This window comes from Tyto alba, unplaced genomic scaffold (assembly GCF_018691265.1).
Source record: "Tyto alba isolate M040663 unplaced genomic scaffold, T.alba_DEE_v4.0 Super-Scaffold_16, whole genome shotgun sequence".
Taxonomy (NCBI): Eukaryota; Metazoa; Chordata; class Aves; order Strigiformes; family Tytonidae; genus Tyto; species Tyto alba.
Window position 1 is genome coordinate 27,326,215 of NW_024881278.1, and position 27,085 is coordinate 27,353,299.

The 27,085-nt window shown below is 41.3% G+C and overlaps 1 protein-coding gene across 3 annotated transcripts; it reads left to right on the plus strand.

Annotated features, from left to right (window-relative positions):
- On the plus strand, nucleotides 1-26,824 carry MOCS1 (molybdenum cofactor synthesis 1). 3 transcript variants are annotated; one of them, XM_009971000.3, is made up of 10 exons: nucleotides 1-108; nucleotides 4,099-4,266; nucleotides 9,108-9,272; nucleotides 14,239-14,300; nucleotides 15,587-15,698; nucleotides 16,033-16,145; nucleotides 16,788-16,898; nucleotides 17,724-17,844; nucleotides 19,328-19,375; nucleotides 23,469-26,824. In XM_009971000.3, exons 2-10 carry the CDS (start codon nucleotides 4,110-4,112, stop codon nucleotides 24,335-24,337), a joined length of 1,758 nt encoding a protein of 585 aa, XP_009969302.3. In that variant the 5' UTR covers nucleotides 1-108; nucleotides 4,099-4,109; the 3' UTR covers nucleotides 24,338-26,824. The 3 variants fall into 3 exon arrangements, with proteins under 3 accessions (XP_009969302.3, XP_032841175.2, XP_032841176.2); XM_032985284.2 differs by lacking the exon at nucleotides 19,328-19,375 and having other exon boundaries at nucleotides 7-108; XM_032985285.2 differs by lacking the exons at nucleotides 1-108; nucleotides 4,099-4,266 and adding an exon at nucleotides 10,896-11,016 and having other exon boundaries at nucleotides 9,213-9,272.
- Nucleotides 26,825-27,085: the final 261 nt, after the last annotated feature.

Below are 27,085 nucleotides of genomic sequence, written 5' to 3' on the forward strand. Positions count from 1 at the left end.
GCTTTCTACTGGAACATGCTGCTCCTTTCTCTGCTTTTTTGACAGACAGCTTTGGGCGTCAGCACAACTATTTGCGAATTTCTTTGACTGAGAAATGCAACCTCAGGTGTAAGTGCCTGCTTTCTCGCACAAAGCTCTTATGCACCATATTGTGCAAAGTCCAAGACTTGAGTTATGGTACTTATTGGTGTGTTGGCCCTGTGCTGTTTCTTGTCTTCACAAAGTAATGGTAAAGAATAGATATAGACTGATTTGGGGCTGACCTGCTGGTGGGATGGGGAAACAGGAGCAAGCCTGGGGATCTGCCAGAGACAGGTGGAAATGACAGGTCTTTCATCAGACTTGGTGTGGTTTGGATGATGGTTCTTGTGGATGTTTGTATGCCACACTCAAAGTGTGTGATAAGCATAAAGGCTCATACCTAGGCATTTATAGAATCATAGAATGGTTTGGGTTGGAAGGGACCCTAAAGATTATATAGCTCCAACTACCCTGTCATGGACAGTGACACCTTCCACTAGACCAGGTTACCCAAAGCCACAGCCAGCCTGGCCTTGAACCCTCCCAGGGAGCGGGCAGCCACAGCGTCTCTGGGCAACGTGTTCCAGTGTCTCACCACCCTCACAGTGAAGAATTTCTTCCTTACATCTAATCTAAATCTACCCTCTTTCAGTTTAAAACTGTTACCCCTCGTCCTATCACTACACCCCCTGATAGAGTCCCTTTCCATCTTTCCTGTAGGCCCCCTTTAGGTACTGGAAGGCTGTTAGAAAGTCTCCCCAGAGTCTTCTCTTCTCTAGTCTGAACAACCCCAACTGTCTCAGCCTGTCCTCATAAGGGAGGTGCTCCAGGCCCACAATCATCTTCATGGCCCTCCTCTGGACCTGCTAAAGCAGGTCCATGTCCTTCTTATATTTGGGGCCTGGACACAGTACTCACAAGAGTGAAGCAGAAGGGGAGAATCAGCTCCCTCAACCTGCTAGCCACACTTGGTGCAGCCTGGGCTACAGTTGGCTTTCTAGGAATGTGAGCACACATTTCTAGTTCATAGTCAGTTTTCCATCCACCACTACCCCCAAGCCCTTCTCCGCAGGGCCTGCTCTCAATCCACTCATTGCCCAGCCTGTATGTGTGCTCAGGACTGCCCCAACCCATGTGCACTACCTTACGCTTGGCCTGTTGAATTTCATACGGTTTGCACAGGCCCACCTCTCCAGTCTCTCAAGGTCCCTCTGGGTGGCATCCCTTCCCTCCAGCGTGTGAACCGCACCACAAAGCTTGGTGTTATCAGCAGACTTGCTGAGGGTCCACTCAATCCCACTGTCCATGTCACTGACAAAGATGTTAAACAGTGCCAGTCTGAACACCGACACCTGAGGGATGCCACTCATCACTGGTCTCCACTCAGACATTGAGCCATCAACCACAACCCTTAGAGTGAAACCATCCAGCCAATTCCTTACTCCACTGAGTGATCATTTGTTAAATCCACATGTCTCCAATTTAGAAACAAGCATATTGTGCGGGAGTGTCAAAAGCTTTGCACAAATCCAGGTAGATGATGTCAACTGCTTGTCCCTTATCCACTAATGCTGTAACCCCGTCGTAGAAGGCCAGCAAATTTGTCAGGCATAATTTGCCCTAAGTGAAGCCATGTTGGCTGTCACCAATCACCTCCCTATTTTCTATGTGCCTTAGCATGGTTTCCAGGAGGATCTGCTCCATGATCTTGCTGGGCACAGAGGTGAGACAGACTGGCCTGTAGATCCCCAAGTCTTAATTTTTTCCCTTTTTAAAAGTGGGGATTATGTTTCCCCTTTTCCTGTCAGTGGGAACTTCACCAGACTGCCACAACTTCTCAAATATAATGGATAGTGGCTTAGCTGCTTCCTTTGCCAGTTCCTTCAGGACCCACGGATGCATCTCATCCAGGTCTCATGGACTTTTGCACCTTCACATTCCTTAGATGGTCTCAAACCTGACCTTCTACAGTGGGCAGTTCTTCATTCTCCCAGTCCCCACCTTTGCTTTCTGAGTCTTGGGCGGTGTAGCTGGAGCACTTGCCACTGAAGTCTAAGGCAAAAGTCATTGAGTACCTCAGTATTCTCCATATCCTATGTAACCAGTTCTCCCGTTTCCTTCTGGAGAGGGTTCATGTTTTCCCTAGTTTTCCTTTATCGCTGATGTACCTATAGAAGCTTTTCTTGTTGCCCTTGATGTCCTTGGCCAGATTGAATTCTATCAGGGCTTTGGCCTTCGTAACCTGATCCGTGGCTGCTTGGACAGTTTCTCTGTATCTCTCCCAAGCTATCTGTCCTTGCTTCCACCCTCTGTAGGCTTCCTTTTTAGGTCTGAGCTTACGCAGGAGCTACTTGATCATCTGTGCAGGCCTCCTGGTGTTTTTACCTGACTTCCTCTTTGTCGGGATGCATCACTGCTGAGCTTGGAGGAGGTGATCCTTGAATATTAACCAGCTTTCTTGGGTCCCTCCTCACTCCAGGGCTTTATCTCATAGTACTCTGCCAAGCAGATCCCTGAAGAGGCCAAAATCCTGAAGTCCAGGGTAGCAAGCTTGCTCTGCACCCTCCTTGCTGCCCTAAACATCATGAACTCTACCATTTTATGGTCATTACAACCAAGACTGCCCTTGAGCTTCACATTCCACGTCAGCCTTTCCTTGGTGAGAACAAGGTCCAGCATAGCCCCTCTCCTCATTGGCTTCTCTATCGCCCGGAGAAGGAAGTTATCAATGCATTCCAGAAACCTCCTAAATTGCTTATACCCTGCTGTGTTGTCCCTCCAACAGATAGCAACGTGGTTGAAGGCCCCCATGAGGACCATGGCTTGTGAACGTGAGGCTGCTCCTATCTGTCTATTGAGGACCTCATCTGCTCGGTCTTCCTGGTCAGGTGGCCTGTAGCAGACCCCCACTATAATGTCACCTGTCTGCCCTCCCTTTAATCTTTACCCATAAGCTCTCATTCAGCTCCTCATCCATCCCTGTGTAGATCTCCATGTACTCCAGCTGGTCATTGTCATAGAGGGAGACATCCCCTCCTTGTCTCCCCTGCTTGTCATTCCTTAAGAGCCTGTATCCTTCCATTCCAACACTCCAGGCGTAGGAGTCATCCCACCAGGTCTCTGTGATGCCAATAAGACTGTAGCTCTGCAGGCATGCACATGTCTCTAACTCCTCATTTATTCCCCATGCTATGTGCGTTTGCACAGAAGCATTTAAGTTGGGCTCCCGATGAAGCTGACTTACTGGCTGGAATTCCTTTGTGCTGCTCTTCAGGTGCTCTTCTGCTGAGCTGCGATCCCTCTCCAGGCTCTGAGCATCTATTGCTGGCACTGGCATCAAACTGGTAGGAGTTGGATAGATTGAGGTTCCCTTCCCCTGGCAACTTTAAATCCCTTATCACCAGCTTGGCAAGCCTATGACTGAAGATACTCTTCCCCTTCTCTGACAGATGGACCCTATCACCCATCAGTAGGCCAAGTTTCTCAAAGTGAGTCCCATGGTCTAAATAGTCACACTCCTGGCTGTGGCACCAGCCCCATAACCCGGTGTTGATTTGCCACATTTGACTGGCCCTTTCAAACCCCTTCACTTGGACTGGGAGGATTAATGAAAAAACTACCTGTGCTCCAGAGTCCCTCCAGCTCCCAGGGCTCTGTAGTTGTAGTCCCTCTTGATACTCCTCAGACTGCTCCTGGCTGTATCACTGGTGCCCATGTGAAGCAACAGTTACCTCTGCAAAGTTTCTGGTAACGTCCCAGTGCTTGCCAGTTCAGTTTCATGTCTCTCTTTGAATGCAGGTTAGATAGAAATAAGATCAGCTTTCCCTTCAGAGTGGATCCATTGTAATTTTGAGAGCCATCAAATAAGTCTTGGGTTTTCTATTGAAAGAAAACAGGAAATTGTTAGGAGATTGCTGGTAAGATTTGGTGTATGATCTTACCTGTGTGTATTTCAGAAAAGCAGGGTTGTTTGACATCCATTGAAGGTAGTTGCACTCGGTGCATTTTGCCCATCAATATTAGATTGACTGTGGCTTGTTATTTGTTCCCCGTTTATTTCTGTATTCTTTGTTTCAGGTCAGTATTGTATGCCGGAGGAAGGTGTTCCACTGACCCCTAAATCAGAGCTACTTACTACTAAGGAGATAATCACTCTAGCCAGACTGTTTGTGAAAGAAGGTGTAGAGAAGATCCGACTGACAGGAGGAGAGCCACTTATCCGTCCCGATGTGGTTGATATTGTGGGTGAGTTCCCAATAAATACAGTGTGTTTCAGAGTGACTTGCTTTATGTTGATCCAAGAACGACACTTAGAACTATGTACTAATACAGGCCAGCAATCTGAGGAATAATTATACATTAAATGACAGTGCTTTTCCCCAACATCATAGAATGCAAGAAAGTTCCTTTCAGAAAACTTCCGGTTCTGGTCTCCTACTTGAATGGAATTTATGTCTCTGCTGAAATTGGTGGTCTCTTCATATTCAACATTTACTAGAATAGCTTGCAATAATGCAGCCTTGGGGTGAAAAATCAAGAATTGATGTGACCAGGTCCTCACTGGGACAGTTGATACATGCTTACAAACAAAACAGGTTTTCTTTTGGATTTTTGACAGGTTTTGTTTTTGTGGTTTTGTTTTGTTTCCTTGATAACAGATGTCACTTGCTTGTCTGTGTTTAATAAGGAACTATATGTTTTTACAGTTATTGATGAAGACTATTACTTCAGTGGAAGATAAATTACTGGGTAATTTTTAGACATCTATCTCCTTTGATTAATATTGTGTTGACTGACAGTGCCTGTTTTTCTCTTGAGCCAGGTGCTTTTTTTCCCCTGTCCAAAGTCTTGTATGTTAAGGACATTACAATAGCTTTGTGTAGTGGCAATTTATTAGATTAAGGCTATGTAGGTCAGTGCACTTTGGTGTATTGTAGGCAGCTGAACTTGTCTGTTTCTGCATGTATACTCTTATAAGTACTGAGGATTCAAAAGGGTTAATATGGAAGATGAAGGTCTTGAAAGTAGAGTAGCTGCCTAACGATACACTGAGCTTTGGTGCAGAAAGCAGCCGGTCTCTGCTCCTGCTCTGTTTTGTTCGGGATTTGGAAGACCTTTATGGTCTTTTCCAAAGGAAGCAGCAGAGTGTAGTATTTAGAACTGAACTGTTTATATCTGGAAAAGTGGCTAGAGTGAGCTGGCTTTGGGTCTCCTTAGTTGTGAGGAGTCCTGAAACTGCACTAACTTCACTTTTTTGGAGCTCGGGAATACCATGCTCTAGGGCATTTTGCCAATGCATGACAGGTTACTTTTTATTTAGGATTGAGCACACTATGTGCCTTTCAAGAAGGCATTCTCCCTTTCTAATAATAATAGGTATAATTATTTTTAGCTGTTTTTTGCCAGCCAAAAGGAAGGCAGATTTGTAAAACAGGTTGTATTTTAAATAAATTTTAAATTAAGGTTTGCAGTTCAGCATATAGTATTGGCATGAAAATGAGTTGAAATCAACAATGTCATCGGTTCAGTGCAGAACTTTCTCTTCTTGTGTATGCACCTTTTTGATTTATCATCAGTAGCTGATGGGTTTTTATAGTCAACAGAGCTACCCTGATGTTGAGGGTGTAAGTTGAGTAGCCAGGTCACTGCAAAATAATTATTGCATTGCTGCAATTCTGAAGTATTGATATTTGAAGGCTACAAAGCTTTTTGTTGTTTGTTTTACTGCAGTGATAGAATTCTCAAGGGTTTAGTTCTGTGGCTGAAAAGAGAGGCTGAAAGAGATCTTTCTGAACCACTGGGCTTTCATTATTCTACTTGGGTTTTTGTTCACAGCTGAACTTTGACAGATTCATAGTGAACATTTTAATGGGTGACAACAGAGTAGTGATCTTGGGGTAAAGGTAATAGATGTTAAAATGGTTGTCCTGTTGCATTAGTTCATGCTGTTGTGAATTCGTATTAGCCTGGCTGATTTTTTCTAAGGCATATTGAATACTGGCAAATTAAGTCTATAAACACTTTTTGTCTTCTCAGACTTTGGTGTTAGTCTGTGGTGCACAAGACTGGGATCAAGATAAAAGTCTCAAAACTAAACAGATAACATGTTTAGTTTTGAGACAACTATGAGAAAACTAATTGAAGCGAAAACAAGCCCAGAATTCCAGTTAGGCACCTTTATTGAAGCCATATTAGCACAATGGTTTGGGCTTGGATAGAGTTCATCTGGATTTCTAGATGGTTTACAGAAGCTGGCTGCATTTTGTTTCAGGAGCTGAATAGAGCTGAGATTTGTTCAATTTGTTTTCATCAAGCCTTTCTCTTAAACATAAATGTTCTGTGAAATACCAATAAAGCTGAAAAACATTAATGCTGGATTACTATTACCGTTATTTTTCTAATACTCAAGTTAAAACTTTTTTGTTGTTTCAATGAACAAATGTGGTTTGAAGCTACTGTAGGACACCATGTTATTCAGAGACTTGCTGTAGTTCTTTAGATTATTATTATTTTTGAATGTATGCACATACATAAACTATGACTCAGCAATCAACACTTGCTGAAAGTGAAGTCATGTCCTGGGGACTGCTGAAAACATATGTTTGAGACTTTTCTGAAGCAGCTGATAGTGGAATGTAGAATCCATATCCTTTGGGATATTCAAAGTTTAAATTAGCACTGGATATAAACTGTGTGATAGCTGTTTATTATTAATAGTCTGAGAAGTACACAACTCCACTGACAATTTTCCATGGGGTGAGGAATGGACAGTTGGATCACTTTTTATAGCAACATACACATTTCAAGAGTGAAGTGGTGCAGGGTAGACTTGTTAATTCATGTACTAGGAGATACACATACCTTTTCTGGACTCAATCAGGAGAAGTGCAATTGAGAAAACGATTGGAGGAGAATATGTAATAAACTTCCCTGTTTAACAAGATGCTCATGATCCTAAAGGAAAAAGTAAATGTAAAATGGTTTACTTGATGACTGGAGCCTGACATATAAGGTTTTAGCTTCATGTTATTGAATTATAGCATCTGTTCTGTTAGATAACACTTGATAGTTTTCTCAGTTGCCTTTGTTTGTGCTGATTGTTGCTAAAGCAGTGACCAAAGGTCAGCAAACAGACTTAATACAGGTACAAGGTGAGTTACAAAGTTATGAAATCTCTTTAATTCCTTTTGAATGTAGAGGTCAACAAGCCAAGAAACCAAGCAACTGCAAATGTTCCACTTCCTATCTTGCACAAATAAGGCAGAGTGTACTAACTGGTCCTTTTTAACTTGTTGGTGTTAGTGTTAAGTCTCCATCTCTAATTTCTCACAGTTGGCTTCTATCCAATTTGTTATTACAGGTGGTTCCACATATTCGTATATTTCCAGTGCCTCATCCTATATCTCTTCCTGTCTGATGAGGAAGAATATGCATTGATAACAGCTGCTGCCTGCACTAACTGACCTAATCAGCTGGTGGTACTTTTTAAAATTAAGCCATTTTGGGGTGTAGCATGGCTTTGGTTTTATTCAGTGCCTTTATGCATTTACATTTCTAGCAATGAAGCCTGTATAGCAGCTAGCCTGTTTTTGTACTCCGTTGTTAGAAGGTTGAGCATTTTGTGAGTTCTGAGGCTGTAAATAAAGGTAGTGGTATTCCTACTCTATCCTTTGGCTGCAGTGTTTATCCTATTTTTTCAAAAAGACTTGGCTGCTGGTGGTAGCTAGTGTTAAATAATCTTTGGCAAACTTGTGCCAACAGCACTCATCCTCTAGGAAGAGGTTATTCCTGGTCAGTGGGGAGGATTTTGAGAGGTGAATGCCACAAAAATCTAGTTCTTAGTAAAGACCTCAGGTTCCAACTGTCTTTTTGGAGCTCTTAATCATGTTGCAAAATGATGCTGCTGTAAACTTCAGCATCTTTGGTGTGACCCAGCTTCTCCCATTCCAGTTTTGGGCCCAGCTTGGGGTAAATATTTTGAGAATAGCTGGGAAATGAGATAAAGCAGAAGTAAAGCCCTTATCAACATGTACAAATAGAGGTAAAATAGGGACAGAAGAAAGGACTGTGAAATATTTGTGCTGTAATTAAAGCTGCTTCAACGTTAAGGGTTGTTCAAATATTTCTTGACTAATTAGGGTGAAGGCTATGAGAGAAGGGAGAAGGGAAAATGAGAAAATTACTTTGCCGTGCCTCTGCTTCTGCAAGTGGTTTATGAGGATTTTTTCCTATTTGTTATTTTACTGATAACTGGAAGTTTGAAAGCCTGCCTTCTGGAGATCTGGTATGCTAATGATTTCTGCATTTGGTTTAGGAGGCGGCAGCTATTTTCTAAATCTTAATCTCATTATATTAACTGTTTCTTATGTGGTTTTCTTTTGTTAGCCATTTTTTAGTGTCTTGTGTAAGCCCACTTCAATTGGCTGGGCTACCACTGTGGGTAATGGAAATATTTCAGTTGCCAAGTGTGAGTATTTTGTCCCTTGGATGTTGTTGCCTTGGATTCTCTTTAATGGACTAATACGTTGACTTTTTTCTGTTTAGTTAGGAGTATATGTGGCATTTCTTTCAGCAATTTAAAGTCACTACTGCTCTCAGCTACCTTTGGGTTAGAACTGGTTTTTGGTAAAGCATAGTAGCACAAATGTTGCTAGATAAATGCAGCTAGTTCAGATTCCAGGTGTGGAGGGGTGGCTTGCTGCTTATTATTGCAGAACACAGAATTCAGTTTGCAAAGCTGGATTGAGGAAAAGAAGGTAAACAAAATCAAAGGCTTTCTTCCAGAAATAAAGTAGCTATTTACTCTAAGAAAAGGAGAAAAAAATTAGTGTGCATTTTCAGTGTTCTTTATAACCAATTTTGCGTGCAGTAAACTACTGTCTTTCATACCTTTCGAAACAGATTTGTGCTAAAATGGGTCTCTCAAACCAATACAGCTGGAAGAAGGCTGAAGCACTGAAGTGTCCATGTTTTCCTCACACCCTCAGTCATAATTTTTGTTTCACAAATCCTCTTTTGCATTTTCAGTGTAACTTACAGTTGGATTACTTGTTTTAAAATGTTCTTTTTGCTTTTTATTTTCCTAGGTCAACTGTACAAATTAGAAGGGCTGAAAACCATTGCTGTCACAACTAACGGGATCAACTTAACCAGATTGCTGCCCCGACTGAAGGAGGCAGGACTGAATGCCATTAACATTAGCCTGGATACTTTGGTCCCAGCTAAATTTGAGTTCATTGTCCGGAGGAAAGGTACAGGCTTGTCTTCTAAAGCAACTGTGTTAATACTTGCAGTCATGTTCTGAGTTGTTTGGTATGTCTTTCACACTCGGTTACTTTGGGAAGGGATTGAATTGCTACCCTTCTGAGGCTAGGAAAAGTAGTCTAATACTAGCTTATTTGATAGAGATTCTTGTTCCTTCTTTCTACAACAATAAGACAGGTAGAGCCCCATTAGTTGGAGCTGGTGGAGTACAAGATGCTGAACTCACCACAGTCAGTGGGACTGTCACGAGAGCTGCTAGTAACTGGCTGATTACTGGTTAGTCACGGATATCAAGAGGACTCTCCAAATGTTGTGTTGGTCTCGTGTGCCGCTGCTCTTTAATACTGCTCAAAAACCAGATGTTCCTGCTATAGCAGCTGGGGACTAAGATGCCACAAGAGCAGAACTTCTCGTCACGAATAGCAGCAGTTTCTGGAAGTTGTACCTGGGGCATGCTAGCAGTGGTCTCACTTGTGATTAGTGACATTCCAAACCTCCACTATTTTTTAATAAGAATAAACATAAACTATGCCTGAGGTCATGTAAGGAGGGGTGCTAGCTTTGTAACTACCCTCCAACTGAGATAGTAATTTCAACCAAAGTTTCAAAAATGCTTGGTTGTACCCAGTGTTACAGATTCTTGTTTAAATGGATCCTAAAGATCACCATGAAGCTCAGCTTCACTGTTGGGCTTCCTTCCAACCTAAATCTGATTTGATCTTGTATCATTCTGTTTCTGTCCAGTAATATAACTTTGGCCACCTGTGAATTTCTAATTCAGACAAAACCTCCAAGTAGCCACTAGATGGTGCAGCAACATAAGATAAAGGTAGGGCAGGGGATGTAGAAATCTGGGCTGTTGTGTGAAGTAATTTCAACATTTGAATCACTACACATCAAATAGAAGTTCTGCTGGCAGGTGAAGAAAGGTGTCCTTGTCTACAGTGTCTCTGGGAGCACTTCTTCACATTTCTATATCATGGTGCAGAAATCTCTTCCTATCGTAAATCTGACTGGAGCATTATCCTGCCAGCGTAAGGCTATTGCATTAATCTGGTTGTGGCATGGCACAGCTGGCTCCCAGAGAAGTATCTGGGAGTATCAAATCACAAGCAGGTGTTGACTGTGCTCTTTCCTTCTGCTCTCTACTTTTGACTATCACCTGGTTTGTGACATTCACTGGGAACAAGACCTTCCTTTGCTACTGAAGGGGCAAACCTGATCATCCAGCTTCCCGAAGTATTATGGCCACAGCTCTTCATATCTGATTGGAAACTGTTAGGAATATGCTGCATACAAAGTAAACTAAAAGTTATTGGGGGATGAGGGTAATTTTTATTTATATAAATGTTCTCTTCCCCTCTTCCCCCTTTAAAGAAAAAAATGGTCTTTAACCACAGAGAGAAATTGCTCTGCTGAGCATAGAGAATGAACAGGGAAGTTTCTAGGACTCAGTATTTTTAAGGAGGAGAATAAAGTTTCCAAATCATAGATAATTTTTTTTTTAAGTGCAGATCAGGTAAAAATAGTAATGCTGAGTTGCTTTTTTTTCTTTTGTTAAGGGCTGAAATTATGTAAAAATACCTTTTTTTTTTTTAATTGTTTTTGAGGGTTTTTTGTTTAATAGGAGATTTCCAAGTATGGAATGAGCAGAGAATAAAGTGCCTGCCCTACTGTGCTACCCTGTCTCCTGTGGCAGTTCCAGAGGCGACAAGATATAGCTCTATTAAGGTGAGAGGGATTCCTGGTCTTAGACTCCTACAGGCTGGTAACTTCTATGGAAAGTAAAGGTGGCATCAGATTATGGAACTAACCAGGAACTCAAGAAACTTGGAATCAATTTTTCTGCTCCTCTGGAAACTCATTTTAGGGTTTTAAGAAAAGGCTGGAATTTTGTATCTTTGGTACAGGTGACTCGCATTACACCTGTTTTTATTTCCAAATGGTTGGGATAGAGGGAATGACTGTGAGGTCATCAGAGATTTCACTGACGTATGAAAGCGCATTAGAAGACAATAATATTTCTACTTCTCCCCATCTATCATATTCTAAGGGATGAACAAATGAAAAGTACTTTCTTGCAGGTAGCCAGTCTAACCTTTTTCACAGCCTGTGCCTTATTTTCTTTATACTGAATGAAAAAGGAGATAATATTTTACTGTAATTGAATCATTAAACACTGGCTTGAAGACTTTCTTGTAAGGATTGGATGCTGGGAAGTGTTGTCCCACATGGGATTGTTCTGGATGTGTCTAAGGTTCTCTGTGCTTTAAAGTTGTCTGAAGTTATGATTTCAGAAGAAATCTAAAATTATGAAAATACTGAAATTTTTATTGGGTGGAAGAGGAGAAGTGTTGTCATTTAGAAATGTCAAACAAAAACTTAGAGAACTTCTGAGCCTTGACAGTATTTTCTTACACAATGATATTTAGTATTAATTTATGCTCTAATATTTTGAAATATTTTGGTTTTATGCTTTTTGTTGTTCCATTACCACACAAAGACTTTGTAGAGGGGATGTTTCAGTAAGTATGGCAATACAAATGAACTCCTAACAGCTTTCCATGAAGAAAAAACAGACAACCATTAACATCAAAATATGAAATGTAGTTACAGATTTTTTTTTTTTTTTTACTGTAACAAATTTTTATTTTAAGTAATCACCCTGCCCCCAAAACCTTTTAGTGGAAACAAGCTCATAGTTGTTAATCACAATAGCTTACATTTTTTTGTTTGCAGAGATTTTTGATAGCTGTTCTAAAGCACACTCTTGTGGTAGTGTGGCAGGAGGTAAAGAGGCAGAACTAGGAAGGCCATTGGGTTAGATGCATTGCAAGCTCTAATCCTGTTTCATTCCTCTACAGCAAACTGAGCCCAAGCATGCGAGTACTCAAATATGTGGGGTTTTTGATCTGCTGCTTGCTAGTGTTTGCTTCCTGACCTTTTTAGTTAAGTTCAGTTTCACCTTTCTACAGTCCTGAAGTTGCACATAAGGTTTTCTGAGCTGTTGCAGTGCTTTTTGATCCCATCTGTGGCTCTGGGATGTGCTTACAGCAGTGTACTGTTATCTCTGTTGCTACATTCATCTTGAGAACTTGCTTAATTGGAATGAAATCTACCACTGATGCTGCAAACTTCCTGGGCACATGCAAAACAAGTAGGTGGTGAAGGAGAAGGGTGATAAACCATAACTTCAAACAGTTGCTTGCAGGAGTTATTTCATTGTCTTCTTGCCCTTTACCTCTCTTTTTGCAGCCAGGACTAGCTTTAGGACAGACTTATAAAATGGTTAGCATCTTCTGCTTTCCTGTGCCCATGCTTCATAATGCCTTTACCAACCAGAAAGAAGTTAAGTGGAAGTTTCATGCCTCTCCTTTTTTTTCTGATGTTGAATGCATCCAGTATTAGGTATGCATAGGATATTATTGAGATATTGCTTATTTCTGGTAAAGCACTTACAGATTAATGAAGGTATGGTCTCTTCACTAGAGAATCTGAGTTTCCAGGAGATAAAGAGATAGGGAGAGGAGGGTGGTGGACCTATGCAGAAAAAACATGACTAGGAACAGCACAGGGATTGTCAGCACAAATTTCTGAAAGGTACTGTGCTTTTGATAGCACGTGTGAAGTATTTGCCATTGAAGACTACAGTTTTGGGAAAAGGACCTCAATCTCATACAGTGTTTGGTCTCTTATACCTGAGTTTAATGTGCAGAAGAGGCAATGAACTTAATCTAGTACCTGACAGGGTAGGAGAGACACTCACAAACAGTGCCAGCAGCTGAGCACACCCACTCACCAGAAACGTGTACCAAGAGCTTGGTAGCTCGCTGTCTCGTTCTTGCTACTATCACATTGCTTCTCTGCCAGCTGGTGACTGTGGCAGGGAAGAAGTAATATGTCAGATCTAAAATTGATATCTTGATGAAAGGTCGTAACTTTGTTTAAAGTTGACAGAAGCTGTGGTTTGAATGAGATGATTAAGAGGTTATTCTAAGGCCTTTGGAATTCTAAAATTGCATTGTTGCTTTATTTTTCTTCTAAATTTAAGAGGCACGTGTAGGGGTGAAGATACTTGCCCCAAATTAACTTTGTCTCTGAGAGCAGCTGACAAGTGTAGGCTACACTAAATGGTAGGGTGAGTCTGGGCACTTCATTCCTTTGAGGTCACTGCAGTTTTTGACACCTTTCATTTGTTTTCAAGGGTCAAAGGCCACATGAATTGTCTTCCTAAATGTTCTGATCCTCCCCACATTGTGCTCACTAAGTTCACACTTTTAGTCATAAAAATGATGATCCTGTAAAATACTGCCTGTGATCTTCAAACTAATGGGTAGTCACTAGCTTTGGGAAGCCAATTATAACTGCAGCCAGGAATGACCAGGGAATCAAGGGGCTTTTATTTGTTCCTAACCCCACTCCCCTCCACACACACTTTAGAAAGATATTTTAAAAATTCATTTAGCTGTATTGCTGTCTGAGTTGGAACAGTGAGATTCTGCCATTTTAGTGAAGACACATGTGCCATTATTATCAAGTAAACATTAATTTATTTTTTTCTTCATTGCATCTGGAGTCGGTTCACAAATGTTTTCCACTCCCTTTAAGAAGAATGTAACAGAAAGCAATGCTGATGTATGGGGAAGCAGAGAATCATATGTTAATGATACATGGATGTCCAAAGATGTAGAAAAGCATACCAGTACTTTTGACTACCAAATGCCAGTTAAAAAATTGATCTCAGTGACTTAACCACAGTAGCACTGGCAGCCTGTGGGGGTGTGTATGCGTGTAGAATTGAAGTCTCTTGACTTGCAGCTCTTCTTATTTGCAACTCTGTCTGCTGAATCGGATTGTTTTTTATTTGTCATATTTTTGTCTTGTACTTAATATAACCTTTTGCACTGTGTTTTTAAACAAGAAAAATAATTTTTTATTCTTTTTATATCTTAGGCTTTCACAAGGTAATGGAAGGAATCCACAAAGCCACTGAGCTTGGCTACCGTCCTGTTAAGGTAAAGCCAGTGTTTGTTTACTCTGAAATTGTTGTGTTTTACCAGAAATTTTGATAAAAGACACAGTTCACCTGATGAGGAATTTATTATTGTACACACGCCCACACACCCACCCATGAATAATTTTTGTTAAAACTGAAAAAAAAAAATATTAGATTGAAGATCACATCAAGAAGTAACAGGGGAAATTGATATAATCTCCTTGCACAGCTGAGGGTACAGGTTCATCCTGCCACACAGCCTATCGATTGCCTTGCTGCAGGCTATGGGGTGGTCCTGCTCAGTACTTGCCTCTTCCTACCCCCTCTATTGATTTGGCACTTGTCTGACCCAGATGTGAACTTGGGCAAGCAAATTAACAGGCAGAAAACTGCCCTGCTGAAGGATGTTAATTTTCATTTGCTTTATCTCCTCCAGCTGCTTACAGCAGACTGATGAGTGCCAGTGTGAGAGGGAGGGAAATGGAGTCCTCCTTTGGAGGTGGAGGTAAACCAACTTAGCTGTGACATGAAACTTCGCCCTAACTCAGCTGTTGGCTGTGCTACAGCTGTGGTTCCTTTTAGTTTCACTAGTGTTTTGGAAGATCTGCTACGTGCAAGTGGTTTAGGCTATAGAGCTATGAAAACCACTTGAAATTAAACTACGCTTTAGGCTTTCCTGAAAGCTCTCAAGAATTGGGATGCTTGGACATACAAATCTGCCTTGCTAACAGGGAGTGTTTTAGCAACTGCGCAGCTATCTGTTGTTCTTCAGATAAAGTATAGGTGACCCAAGGCTCCAATGTAAATATTGTTTATGAGGAACGTGCGGAAAATTCAGTTTTAACCTCTTCATGGAGGAAAGCAGAGCTAGTCATCCTGCAACCTATGGTTATGGAGTGCACTGTGAACACTTCCTGGTCTGGGGAATTTGCTTATGATACGCCATAAAGAGTTCTATAGACAGTACCCTGGCAGTACTTTTTACAGAAGCCACACAGCATGGACTATACCTTAGATGGGTAAGCTGATGCATCTGTTACCTAGCTTTTATTAGTTTTCCATTTAAGAAAGCAAGTTTAACAACTTTAGTTAGGTTGAATGGAAAAACTTACAGCCAAGTTTGGCAGAAGTTATCATCTATACCATTGCAATCCTGCCAACTTCTCTCATCGTCTTTTCTTTCAAAAACCTCCCCAAAATGTTCTTTATATCTACCTTGCCTTCTGCAAGGACTATGAAACGTTGTGTAAGAGGGAAGAAAGTCACACTCTGCTGACTAATGCCAGGAGTCTGCTTTTCCTGCAGGTAAACTGTGTGGTGATGAGAGGCTTCAATGAGGATGAACTGCTGGGCTTTGTGGATTTCACAAAGGATCTGCCCCTTGATGTGCGGTTCATAGAATACATGCCCTTTGATGGTAAGCAGTCCTGCTTTGAGATTTTCACAGCACGAAACGTACCTCAGACATAGGTGTATCTAGCTGGTGGTTATTCACCCCATGGGCTTGTCTCTGCAAGTTTTGGTGAGCTCTTTTGGGGAATTAGGAATTGCCTTGAGTTTTACAATGTCTCTCTTGAAGCTTGTCTGTCTGTCTTCCCTGTATAAGCTGAAGAAAGGACTAGTATCAGGATTAGTGGGGGCTGGGGCACTACAGGGAAAACTGAGATTTGTGGAGAAAGTAAAGGTGCTTCTCTGCTAATGAAAAAAAGAAAATCCATATTCTAAAGTTATAATGTTTTTATTAATTCTAGGCAATAAATGGAACTTCAAGAAGATGGTGAGCTACAAAGAAATGCTTGATACAATTAAACAGCGATGGCCTGAATTGGAGAAATTGCCCTGTGAAACTTCCAGCACAGCCAAGGTGGGGTTAGGCGAAGAACATGTGAAATGTGTCCTCTTTCTTTCCCTGCCCTAAATCTCAAAATCCTCCCAAATTCAGCATTTGTATTTGACAAGCAAAGTAAAAAATACTCAGTGTAATAACTCTGGGATTTTGGTCAAGCTGCCTGCATGTGGTTTGACTCTTATTATGTATTTACTAGATGCCCCAGTCAGATATAAAGAATGTCAGGCTTGTCTCATATATTTACAGCTTTTGAAACTTTTGTCAGTCTGTGTCTGTCTATGCGCCTTAACAAACCTGATGAAACAGTTACTCAGTGAAATAACAGTACTACTTTAGAGTGTGTAGTGTCACATGGAGGATTTCTAGCCTACATGAATCTATGGCTCATGGATACCTGAGTAAGAACATGCCTACTAGCATCACCTGTCAGTTGGTAACTGCAAGAGCAAATATTTAACAAGTTTGTGAATTTTCAGAAACAGGGGCAGAGTAGACTGTAACCCCTGACAAAGCTGATTTTGCTTTTTTTCTCTTGTGTGATCTTAGAACTGAAGAAAATCTGTGTTAAAGTGTCTTCTGGTCTTTGAGCAAGTGGAGCTTTAAAAACGAGGAATCTGTTTTTGACTCTTCTTTTTTTTGTGCTCTGCATTTCTTCAGAGTTATAAGGTGCCACATTTCCAGGGACAAATCAGCTTTATCACCTCTATGTCGGAGCACTTCTGTGGATCCTGCAATCGGCTGAGGATAACAGCAGATGGGAACCTAAAGGTTGGTAGTGAAACGTGATTCTCTGCTTTCTTGCAGGGAAAGTTGTGTTGAAATTCTTCCCTTCAGAGTAGCTGGGATGTAAAGTAGGAGGGAAAGATGCATAATTATTACCAGCTAATTCCTTTTTATCTATCCTGTATGTATTCTTGTTCAAGCTTGTTGGGCTGTTAGGGAGATGTTACATCACCTCTTTTTGGTTTCTCTGTTTTGCTAACATAGTTAACTTCAGTTGTAAAACATGATTGCAAGCCCAGTAAATATAAACATTTATTTTAATCTTTGATTCAAAATCATCTTAAACATGTGACAAGCAGATGATTTCCCATTTTAAAAGGATCCATGCAGCTGTGAGGGCTTGGCTTTTGTGTTCCACAAGGATCCTGTCTTGTTTCACCAAACATCTTCTTGCAACTCTTCTCCTTCAAGAGCAGCCTGTACATTTGCTTAACAACTGTAGAAAGGGGAAGGATAACCATTTCCTGCCACGTTGAAACTGGCAGTTTCTGGGGGAAAAATTTAAGTTTTCAATTAAAAATTGGCACTTGTGCATTGTCACCTGATATTGACAGCAGCTGTGCTGCTGTCTAATGTCAGATGGCTGAGGCAGCCTAAAGGCCCAATGAGCTTAGGCTACATAAGTGTCTCAGGCTGTCTCTGTGTGTACATGAAGAGAGATAAAGAAAACAATCTCCATAAATGGTTTTCTTTCTTCAGTAGGATAGGCCTCTTCCAAACTCTTTACTCTGAGGTTAGTATGAAATACCTGTAACAGCCATTTATTTTATTCTTTCTCCTTTCTCTTTTGTTTCCTTGGGTTGGCTGCAGGTGTGCCTTTTTGGGAATTCAGAAGTGTCCTTGAGAGATCACCTACGGTCGGGTGCCTCAGAGGAAGAGTTGGTTCAAATAATTGGAGCAGCTGTGGGCAGAAAAAAGAAACAGCATGCTGGTATGTTTGTTGTACCTGAGAAATAACAGCAGCTACTAGGGAAAGCAACGTTCTGGTACTGCTGTCATACACACTGACTTACCAGGAGAAAAAAAAAGAAGGAAAAGCTTCTTGAATGAAGCTGATCTAAGGAAAGAATTTTCCCATGTGATAAGAGTATTGTCTGGTAGAAAGCTGGTAGCATACCAGTCCTGCAGTTCCTCCAAAATCTGGATGTCAGTTTTGAGTCTTCGATTCTTCCATGTGAGCTAGAATCCAGACCATCTAAAAGTCTTTTAGACAGATTTTGTCTTAAGAGATGTAAATATGCCTGCTCACAATAACAGCAAAGCATGAAGCTAAGCAAAAATTGATGGAGTTGTACTGGATCCATTTTTTTTTTTTTTAAATGCGTTTGCTGTAAATTAAGTACTAAAGCTAAAATTGAGCTGTCAGTCCAACGACTGCATTAACATTTTTCTAGGAGTGACAAATGTCTTTCTGAGCATACAGAAATTTGAAGCTATTCATCTAGTGCTCAGCATAAAGTCATGACACAAGGTTCATGATGATTCAGTCACATCCTCAGGCTGTATAAGACTTTTCTGAATTTACATTGATATAAACTATATTTCAGCCACATCTGAACCTAACCATATCTTCGTAATCTGGCCGCATCTAGGAATGCTGACCTCTTGTACATGAACTGGCTTTATGATCATGGAATAGCCCCCTTTACATGAAAAATATGCTTTGGCCCTTTTGTCCTCTTGCACGTTCTACCAGACTACTAACAGTTGATCTTGCCCTATTTTTCATGACGTGTAAAACAAATTTAAAGGAAGCTTTTAGATCTGAGCGTTGACTAACTTGCAAAGTGCATTGGTCTGACCTAGATAAAATAGTGCCTTATAAAACCTAAGGGAAGGGGTGGAGGGATGGGCTCCTTTTCTTTTAGACCATTCATTTCTGGATTTTTGATTTGGGAAAGTGGTGGGGGGGGAGAGAAGAGTGTTTTCCCCACTAGTAAAGGCATTTTGCCATCAGCAGCATTTACCCAACATTGTCTTTTTTCTTCCAGTTTGTGTTAATCCCAGTATTGTCCCTGGGGCCTTCATGTGATTGGACTTCTTTGAACGGAAACACTGTTAACAGTTTATGCATAGAACTAATACAGTTCAGTGGTATTGTTAAGAAACATGATAGTCCCAGATTGTTTGAATTCTGTAGCAGGTAGACTCTAGTTCAGATTATGGAAAGCTTTCTGGGAAAGGGTTCTACAGTGTGATAGACCCACATTAGCTGGAAGACTGTGGCAGCTATGGTTTTATATAAATACCATGCTAGATTCTGCTTCCTCCAGCTCCCTTGGTCTTTATTGAGCTTTGGCTTTCCTAGCATGCAGGTTGAACTGTGGAGAGAAGAAAACTAAATATATAAACCAGATGCATGACTTAAAACCTAAAAAGCTAGGATTTTTATATGTTCCTTATTTTATTTCTAGGCATGTTTAACATTTCCCAGATGAAAAACCGGCCAATGATCCTGATTGGTGGGTGACAAATCAGTACGTAATAAACATAAAATAATTTTGTTTGGTTTTTGTCTTTGGGGGAGCAGAGTGGATTGGACCTTTAAGTCTAACTTGTGTTTGGTTCTGGCTTAGGTTTAGGCAAAGAAATGGGTTTCTTAAAAGACAGTTGTGGTTAACATGCTGAAGTGGAAGAGGAGGAAAGGTTTAATGTCCTTACCAAACCTTATCCAGTCTTCTGATTGACAGCACTGGTCTTGTTTTCTCCAATTTTGAAAGTTCATTACATTTTCCAAAGGGAGCACTAGCTTGCCTATCTTATTTCCTATCTACTTCCTTTGTACTTAAAAAGAATGGTGTAGTAAACTACGAGACACTTTGGGGTGAGTTTTAGGAAATTGACCAAGTTGCCATATAAACTTAAAGGGTGTAGGATGGACTTTTATCCCTGGATTAAGAAATTCAACTTTATTTATAATATATATAGAGCCAGTAACTTGACAGAAATGCAAGTTTTCCCACCTCACTACTCCTTTACTTCAGAATCTGAAACTTGGGGCTTCATTCTTTTGAAATGTCCTCTTATTGCTGCAAAGTCTCAGAACATAACCATGAAAACTGTAGTATCTGGTATCTGAGCAGTCCTATGGACCGAAAGCCTTTCTTCTCCTTGTTCTGTCTATTGAAGATGTTTGCTAACTCTCCCTTCTGCCTGAAGCTCTGTTCATGAGCGATGTGGTACTGCTCGGGTTCTCTTACTGATTTTTTCACATCTCTTTCAGTGTGGTTTTACCTCCTCCATGCCTACATTTCCCTGTTTTGTAAGATAGCTATCTTCACAAATACCTTTTTTCTTCCTTAGACTTAAGAAATGCTTGCAAGAGAGAGTTAGCATTGTGAGATTAAGTGGAAGTTGTTCTGTTGTTTCTTACCAACAAGGGGGAAAAATGCATCAAGAGTGGAAGAGATTAACATTATGGTTCAAATCCAAACTCTTACCCTCACAGTGATGCTCTGGGGCAGGTTAGCTGCTGTGCAGCTTTTAAAACAGGTACCCGTGGGGTGGGGGCAGGTAATGAATTAATTTGCAAGTCTTTGCTAAAGGTAATGTAACTGCTCTTTTTTTTTAACCAAGACCCTAATGCTTGTACTTCTGTTGTTTTTATTAGGAAACAGGATCTACAGAGGTCTTTTAACATAGGTTTTCATTGGGAATATTTTTCACTTCTTTAAAGGGCTATCATTTTCCATATTGAGTTTTAAAGTGAATGGATTCACTGGCACAGGGTTATCTCTCAACTCTTTTCTATTTGGCCACTCCTGCACTGTGTTCCAGGAAAAGAGGAAAGAGGACCCTTTGTTTAAAATGTGTATTGACGACTCCCTGCATGAGAAAAAATTTTCTGGTGTTTTTTTTTTCAAGGTGAAAAGTACTATATTAAACTCTCGACAGCTCACTGGGACCTACATAATTTGTCAAGATGCCTTTGAAAGAATCCCCACTCCAGAGTTAGCATTCATAGTAATGTTTGGATGTCTACAGATCAGATCCATCCAAGTTCATTTTGAAAAGTGCTTTAACATTGTCTGACATACTGTAAAAGAGGCAGCCTGTCCAGGTCCTCCTCGAGCTGTTCCATGTCCCTTTGAGACTAACTGCTGGCCGTCACTGCATCAGTGGAGAGACTGGAGATGAGTGGAGAGTATCCCACTGTGACACATGAGGAATCATTAGGAGATTTCCTAATTGTGTTTTGAATTACTTACAAACTTCAAACAATGCTGGCGTGCAAGCAGTCAGTGGGGGTGTGTGTGTATGGAATTAATTTAATGAAACTTAATGAATGCTGTGGAAATCACTAATTGGTTTTGCTAGTCCCAGTAAGCCAAACCGGTCTTCTTTCCTGCACAGCTGTTGTCTGATCCTTTGCTATATGGTTTGTATCCCATTTCCCTTAATCAAGATATTCCTTTTGGCAGGTTGTTCTCGTAGGTTCACTTCAGTTATGGGACTTTCCTCCTTAAGTATCTCCTGCCTTCTTTTTCCTCCCTGGGAGTGTGCTGCTTGGAAGCTAACACAATTAAACTTCAGGTGCAGTAATAGAATAGAAGGAAATGCAGTTTGTCAGACGGTTTCAGTTGTGTTATATATAATGCTGTAGAAAACCACTATAAATTTTTAAGTTGGTATATGAGCAATTTGGGTGAAGATAGAGAGGACTAGGTACAACTTGAAGAAAAAGTAGGTTGTTAGGAAAAGCAAAGATGCAGCTTTGCATGCTTTATTGTCTGTTGCTGTCTTTTTACTTACCGTTCTACTTGAGCAAACTGTACTTCCCTTCCCTTCTCCCACCCATGTGTGTTTGACCTGCAGAAGTACTAGTCTGCCTCTGCAATATAGCTTCTCCTGAAGACAAGACAACTTGCCATGGTTTTAGTTTTAGCTTTAAAGCTAACAATGGGATCCAGCATAACAGAGTACTTTGAGTTCCTGGATTTTAACAGTAATATTCAGATTAGGCCCTGTTCTATAAAGGGAGAGGGAAAGAAGGCAGGAATAAGCATAATTTTCTGTGCTCTTTTAAAGCAGAGCAATGTTGCACTCAAAACATTTCTGTCCATTTAATCTTATTCTTCTGAGGGTAAACACATTACCACTAAACTTGCAGAAATCTTAATTTTAGTGGGTAAGCCATCAGCCTTTGCCTGAATGTAATTAGTGCAATAATTAAAAAAAAAAAAAAAAAAAAAAAAAGAAAAGAAAAAAGAAATCTATGGTTGATTTAAGTTTCAGTAATGGGAACTTTCAGATCAGTGTTTGGAGGGTACACTGAATGAAAAGGTGTGAAGTGTATCAGTCTTGTTATATTGCAAAGGCTGGGACTAACGAGGAAGAGATTGGTTGGTTTGTTTGTTTGTTTGTTTGTTTTTTAAAAAGAAAGTGGGGGGTGGTGTGAGGCTTATAACCAGTGGGGTGTCCACACCACATCTGTTACTGTCATGTGGACAGTTCAAGGTGATACCTGTGGGTCAGGGCAGCAGAGATAGCTCAGCATGGTGCAGAGGGGCCGGGAAGCTGCATTGATTCATCTGTGGGCAGTCTGAAAACTCATGAGTAAGGGAGTCCCTGAATAGCAGAGCTACCAAAGGAGGTTGTTGAGCAAAACCCTAATTCCACATTTCTCAAAGCAAAGAACAGGAGCTCCAGAAAAAATAGAAACATGGTTATCAATGAAGCTGTTAAACTAAGGCTTAACTACTTACCTCTATACTGCTTTCTCTTTACTTAAAAACCAGATCACTTTTTTGTGAAAAAGACTTCTGTGCAAATGCCAAAACCAGGGGATTAAATAGTAAAAAGGGGCAGGAGGGCTTACTACCTCTCTGCCAGCTGGGAGCTCTGCCAGCTCAACTTGGAACATACTTCTGAGTAGATCTAAGATCTACCTGTCAATGAGGGGAGCATGGTTTTTCCAATGCTTAAACTTCAGCTGTCATTAACATGGTAAGAGCTGGCAGTAATACTCATCCCAAAGCCACCCTCTGAGCTCGCAGACGGGGCAGTTGCAGTGCTTCTGGTCCCTGCTGTCCTCCAGTGCTGGCATGACCCTTCCCTGCAGAAGGAGATGAAAGCAAGGAAGTGCAGCTGCCTGTACTGGGAGGAAGGTGTTTGGAAAGGCAGAGTTGAGAATCTAAGTGCAAGAATTTCTTTCAAAAGAAGACTGGTGCTGTCACAATCTCTAACGGATGCCGAGGTGCGGTGACTTACTTTTCTGCAGAACTGATGTTCCTATAAGATTTCTTGCCTGCTGTTTCTGAATATGTGTTGATACATTTTGAAAGCAAATTGTTTCTTCTTGTCAGGAACCTTGAAATAAGTGTTCTGAGTCTTGGGGTTTGTAATAACAAACCAGCAAATGCAAGGAACTGATAAGAGGGAAGAGAAAGAGCTTGAGGAGAAAAGTGGATGTTTGCAGGCCTTTTGAGGATTTTTACAATACAGAAAGTCCCGAGCAGTGCTGTGACAGGGTTCTCAGCTACTGGAGACTTAGCTTAGCTTTCCAGTTAGTGAGATGTATTCTCATGTTACCTTTTTTTTTTTTTTTTCCCCCAGAGCCTGCATTGATGTCACTCCCACTCTGTCAAGATGCCCTACAGAACCCCCCAAATTCAAAACAGTACAGCCACACACTTAGCCATTGGCTGACTTTGAGAACAAGTTTACCCAAACAAATGGGAAAAGCATTAATGAAAAATAAGCTTACAGGACAACTTTTCCTGCCAGGATCTCACCCAGAGCAACAGTGGCACACAACAGGAATTCTACAAACCCAGCTCCGAGGCTGCTGTGTCTTCCAGAAGGACCCAAGCTCCACATTTGACACAAAGTGCCTTGAGGCTTCTCCTGTTGGCCGGATTTCTGTGGACAGTCATTCCAAAGAGGCAAGTCCAGAATCTGAATTCCGCACCAGAGATTTGGGATCTTGCACCAAGGTACCTCGTGCTTCTGACAACTTGACTCACACTGATGACGAAGGACGGGCCACAATGGTTGACGTTGGAGGGAAGCCAGATTCAAGAAGAAGTGCTGTAGCTGGTGCTGTGGTCCGCCTGGGTGAGAAGGCATTTGGGATGGTGAGGCAGAACCAGGTGAAGAAAGGGGATGTGCTGGCAGTCGCCCAGATTGCAGGAATTCAGGGAGCCAAGCTGACCAGCCAGTTGATCCCATTGTGTCACAACATCCCCCTCAACCATGTTGAGGTGTCTCTGAGCCTGGATGAGGCCAGATACGCAGTGGTGATTCGCAGCTCCTGCCAGACCTGGGGGAGGACAGGTGTGGAGATGGAAGCCCTCATGGCTGCCAGCCTGGCTGCCCTGACTGTGTACGACATGTGCAAAGCAGTTACTCATGACATTGTGATTGAAGAGGTCAAGTTGCTTAGTAAGACAGGTGGGCAGAGGGGAGACTTCTCAAGGGCCTAGATCATATCCAGACACCTCCAGGTGACCACTGCTCATCTTCAGGCTCTTACAGTACTACTTTTGCTCAACTGGTAGGCTTGGAGGCCTCAGCAGGTATATCATCCAACAACCCTACGACTCCAGTTTTGCCTTACCCTGTCAGCTTATTGCTGCGTGAACAGTGAAGCCACTTATCCCTGTTGATAACCATACATGTTTTTTAGAGGACAGACTTCACCACTGTGCCAATACTTTCATTTCAGTGTTCTCACCATGAGCTTGAGGAAAGATTCTCAGTTATACCACAGAGGTGTTTTGGGCTTTTTTTTTTTTCCTTTTTGCTGTGAAATATTCACAGCTGCTGTCATCACACCATGCAACCGTGAGCTCTGGATATGAAACAAGTGCTGAAAGTGCTGGTTTTTGGCAACTACTTTTAAGTCAAGGATTAAGATTTCAGAATTGTGTGTGTCTGTCCTGCTGACCTCCTTAGCTGAACTTAGAAGGTAACAGTGTGAATAGCAGAAGTCAGGAACCTTCCCATACAGCAGAGATAAAAACTGTGGGGCAGCTCCTGTCCCTTTGCATTGCTACTGCTACTTCCCCTGCAAATGGGAAATGCCCATTTACCAGTTTCAAAAGAACAGAAAGATGGCAGCTGCCCAGTTCTCTGCCTTGAGTAAAATATAAACAGAGGATTTCTGGGTTTGGAAGAATTACTTTTCTGATTTTGGAAGAATTACTTTTCTGATCTGAAATATATCTTTTACTATGTTAGAAGCATGTTACAGCATTTTGACCTTAGCACTCAAAGACATTGAGGCCCTGCATCTGCATGCTTAAGGGCTTAATTATGCCATGCACAGAAGTAGGTGTCAGCTCTCCCTGACTTTAGAAATCAATGTCACACACCAAGCCCCAGAAGACCTCCAGTTTTTTAATCCTACAGTGCAGCTCCTAGTAACCAGCAACCTGCATAGTCCTGACAGATAAAACAAACTTTAAGACGAGTAGCCATTTGGAAGAGTAAGGTAGTTGCTGTTGCCTCAGCCAGAGTGTTTTCCTGCATGTTTCTCTAATTGTCTTTCATGAAGTCTTCTGGCCTCAGAGCACTTAAGTGTCACCATAAATGTACCAGTGGCCACTGTCATGTAGCATTAAATAGCTTTGATAATTGACTATCCTATACAAGAAATTACCCAACATTGTTGTTAATACTGATGGATCCTTTTCAAATGTTAATTTAAAGCTCTGAACAGGGTGTTTTCAACTTTGGTTTACTTGTTTTCTAATACTTATGGCTAATGTGAAGTTGCATATGATTCAGGGTGCTCCCTCTCCATACGCACAGAGTTGAAGGCAGCTCTAATAACGTCAAAGAGGCTACCTAAAAAGCATCTTAAACTCTGCAAGTATCTGCTTCTCACGAAATAAGGTTAAATTACTGTGAGCATCAGTAAAGCACACACCAGTCACGCACATCCTGCTCACCTAAAGTAAGCAGAGGTCCAAGATGAGGAGGCAATAGGTTTTACTACAAATCCTTTGTAAATCTCATATACTAGCTACCATAGAAGGCACTTTTTCTCTTGCAAGTGAATAAATTTGATTCTTTATTCACTGTCACTGAGACACACAGAGCAACTACAGCAGAAAGGGGAAGGAGTCTGGAAAGCCTGGTACCTCAACTCCATAAACATTTGTATACCTACATTCAGTGTTACAGTCCTGATTTCCCGGATATCACTGATCTGTCTGTAAGTTAATCATAGGGGCAACTCCTGCTCCTTCCCGGGAGTGACCCTCGCACTGCCGTACTGAGCACCAGCCACCCCCCTGACCCTGCAACTGTGTTCATCTGTGGAACTGCTGTGCCCAAAGCGCAAAAGCTTCCCTACCTCCATCTGGAAACAAAGTGCCAGGAAAAAGAAAGGCACGTGTAACCTGCTTGGTTAACTTATTTACAGAAGCACTTAAACCCCCCTAACATGCACAACACATCCTGCCCTCCCTGCCTTCACCCAGTCTCTAGCTAGTTTTGAGGATGAAAAGGAAACTAGAGCTGCTCAGCAGTAATAAAATGATGCTTTGAGGCATATGATTCTTCGGCTTCTGAGAAGTTTGCTGTCATGCTGTAAAGCTCACTCAGAGGACTTGAGACCGTACAAGGGACAGCAGAGCACACACTACTGCCACGCACATTTTACTCCTTACGCACATTTCACTGCTTTCTTGGGTTGAGAGTGGCTGGAATCTTTGGGCAAACAGACTTTGGTGCCATTTTATGCTCATATTACATTATCAAATCTTGAAACTATGCACATTTATAGATAATGAACCAAGCACGAGTCAACAGAACATTTTGTGAGAGAAATGAGCTGACAGCACTGTATGTTTCAGTGGTGCTGGGTGGGCAATGGTGTAATATATGTTGATGACGTGACTACTTTTTGGAGGCTTGCTTTTTTTTGTCCACTGCATTTTTAATAAATACTAGTTGTAATGGAATATGTTTTGCATTACTTTGAGTACCCTTTTTATTCATTCAATGGAACATCTATGTTTTAATCCACAAGCTTCCAGGAATAGGTAACTCGGGAGAAGCAACAAGACACTGTATAAGTTGCAATGATTAGTCAGCAGTCAGCAAGGGATCAGTCACAACAGCTTATTACTGTAAGGAATCTATTATTTCTTTTTTTTTGTTGAGTGAAATTTCTATCTAGCTGGCTGTTCTTAAACTGAATAATCATGTAGATAAATCATAAT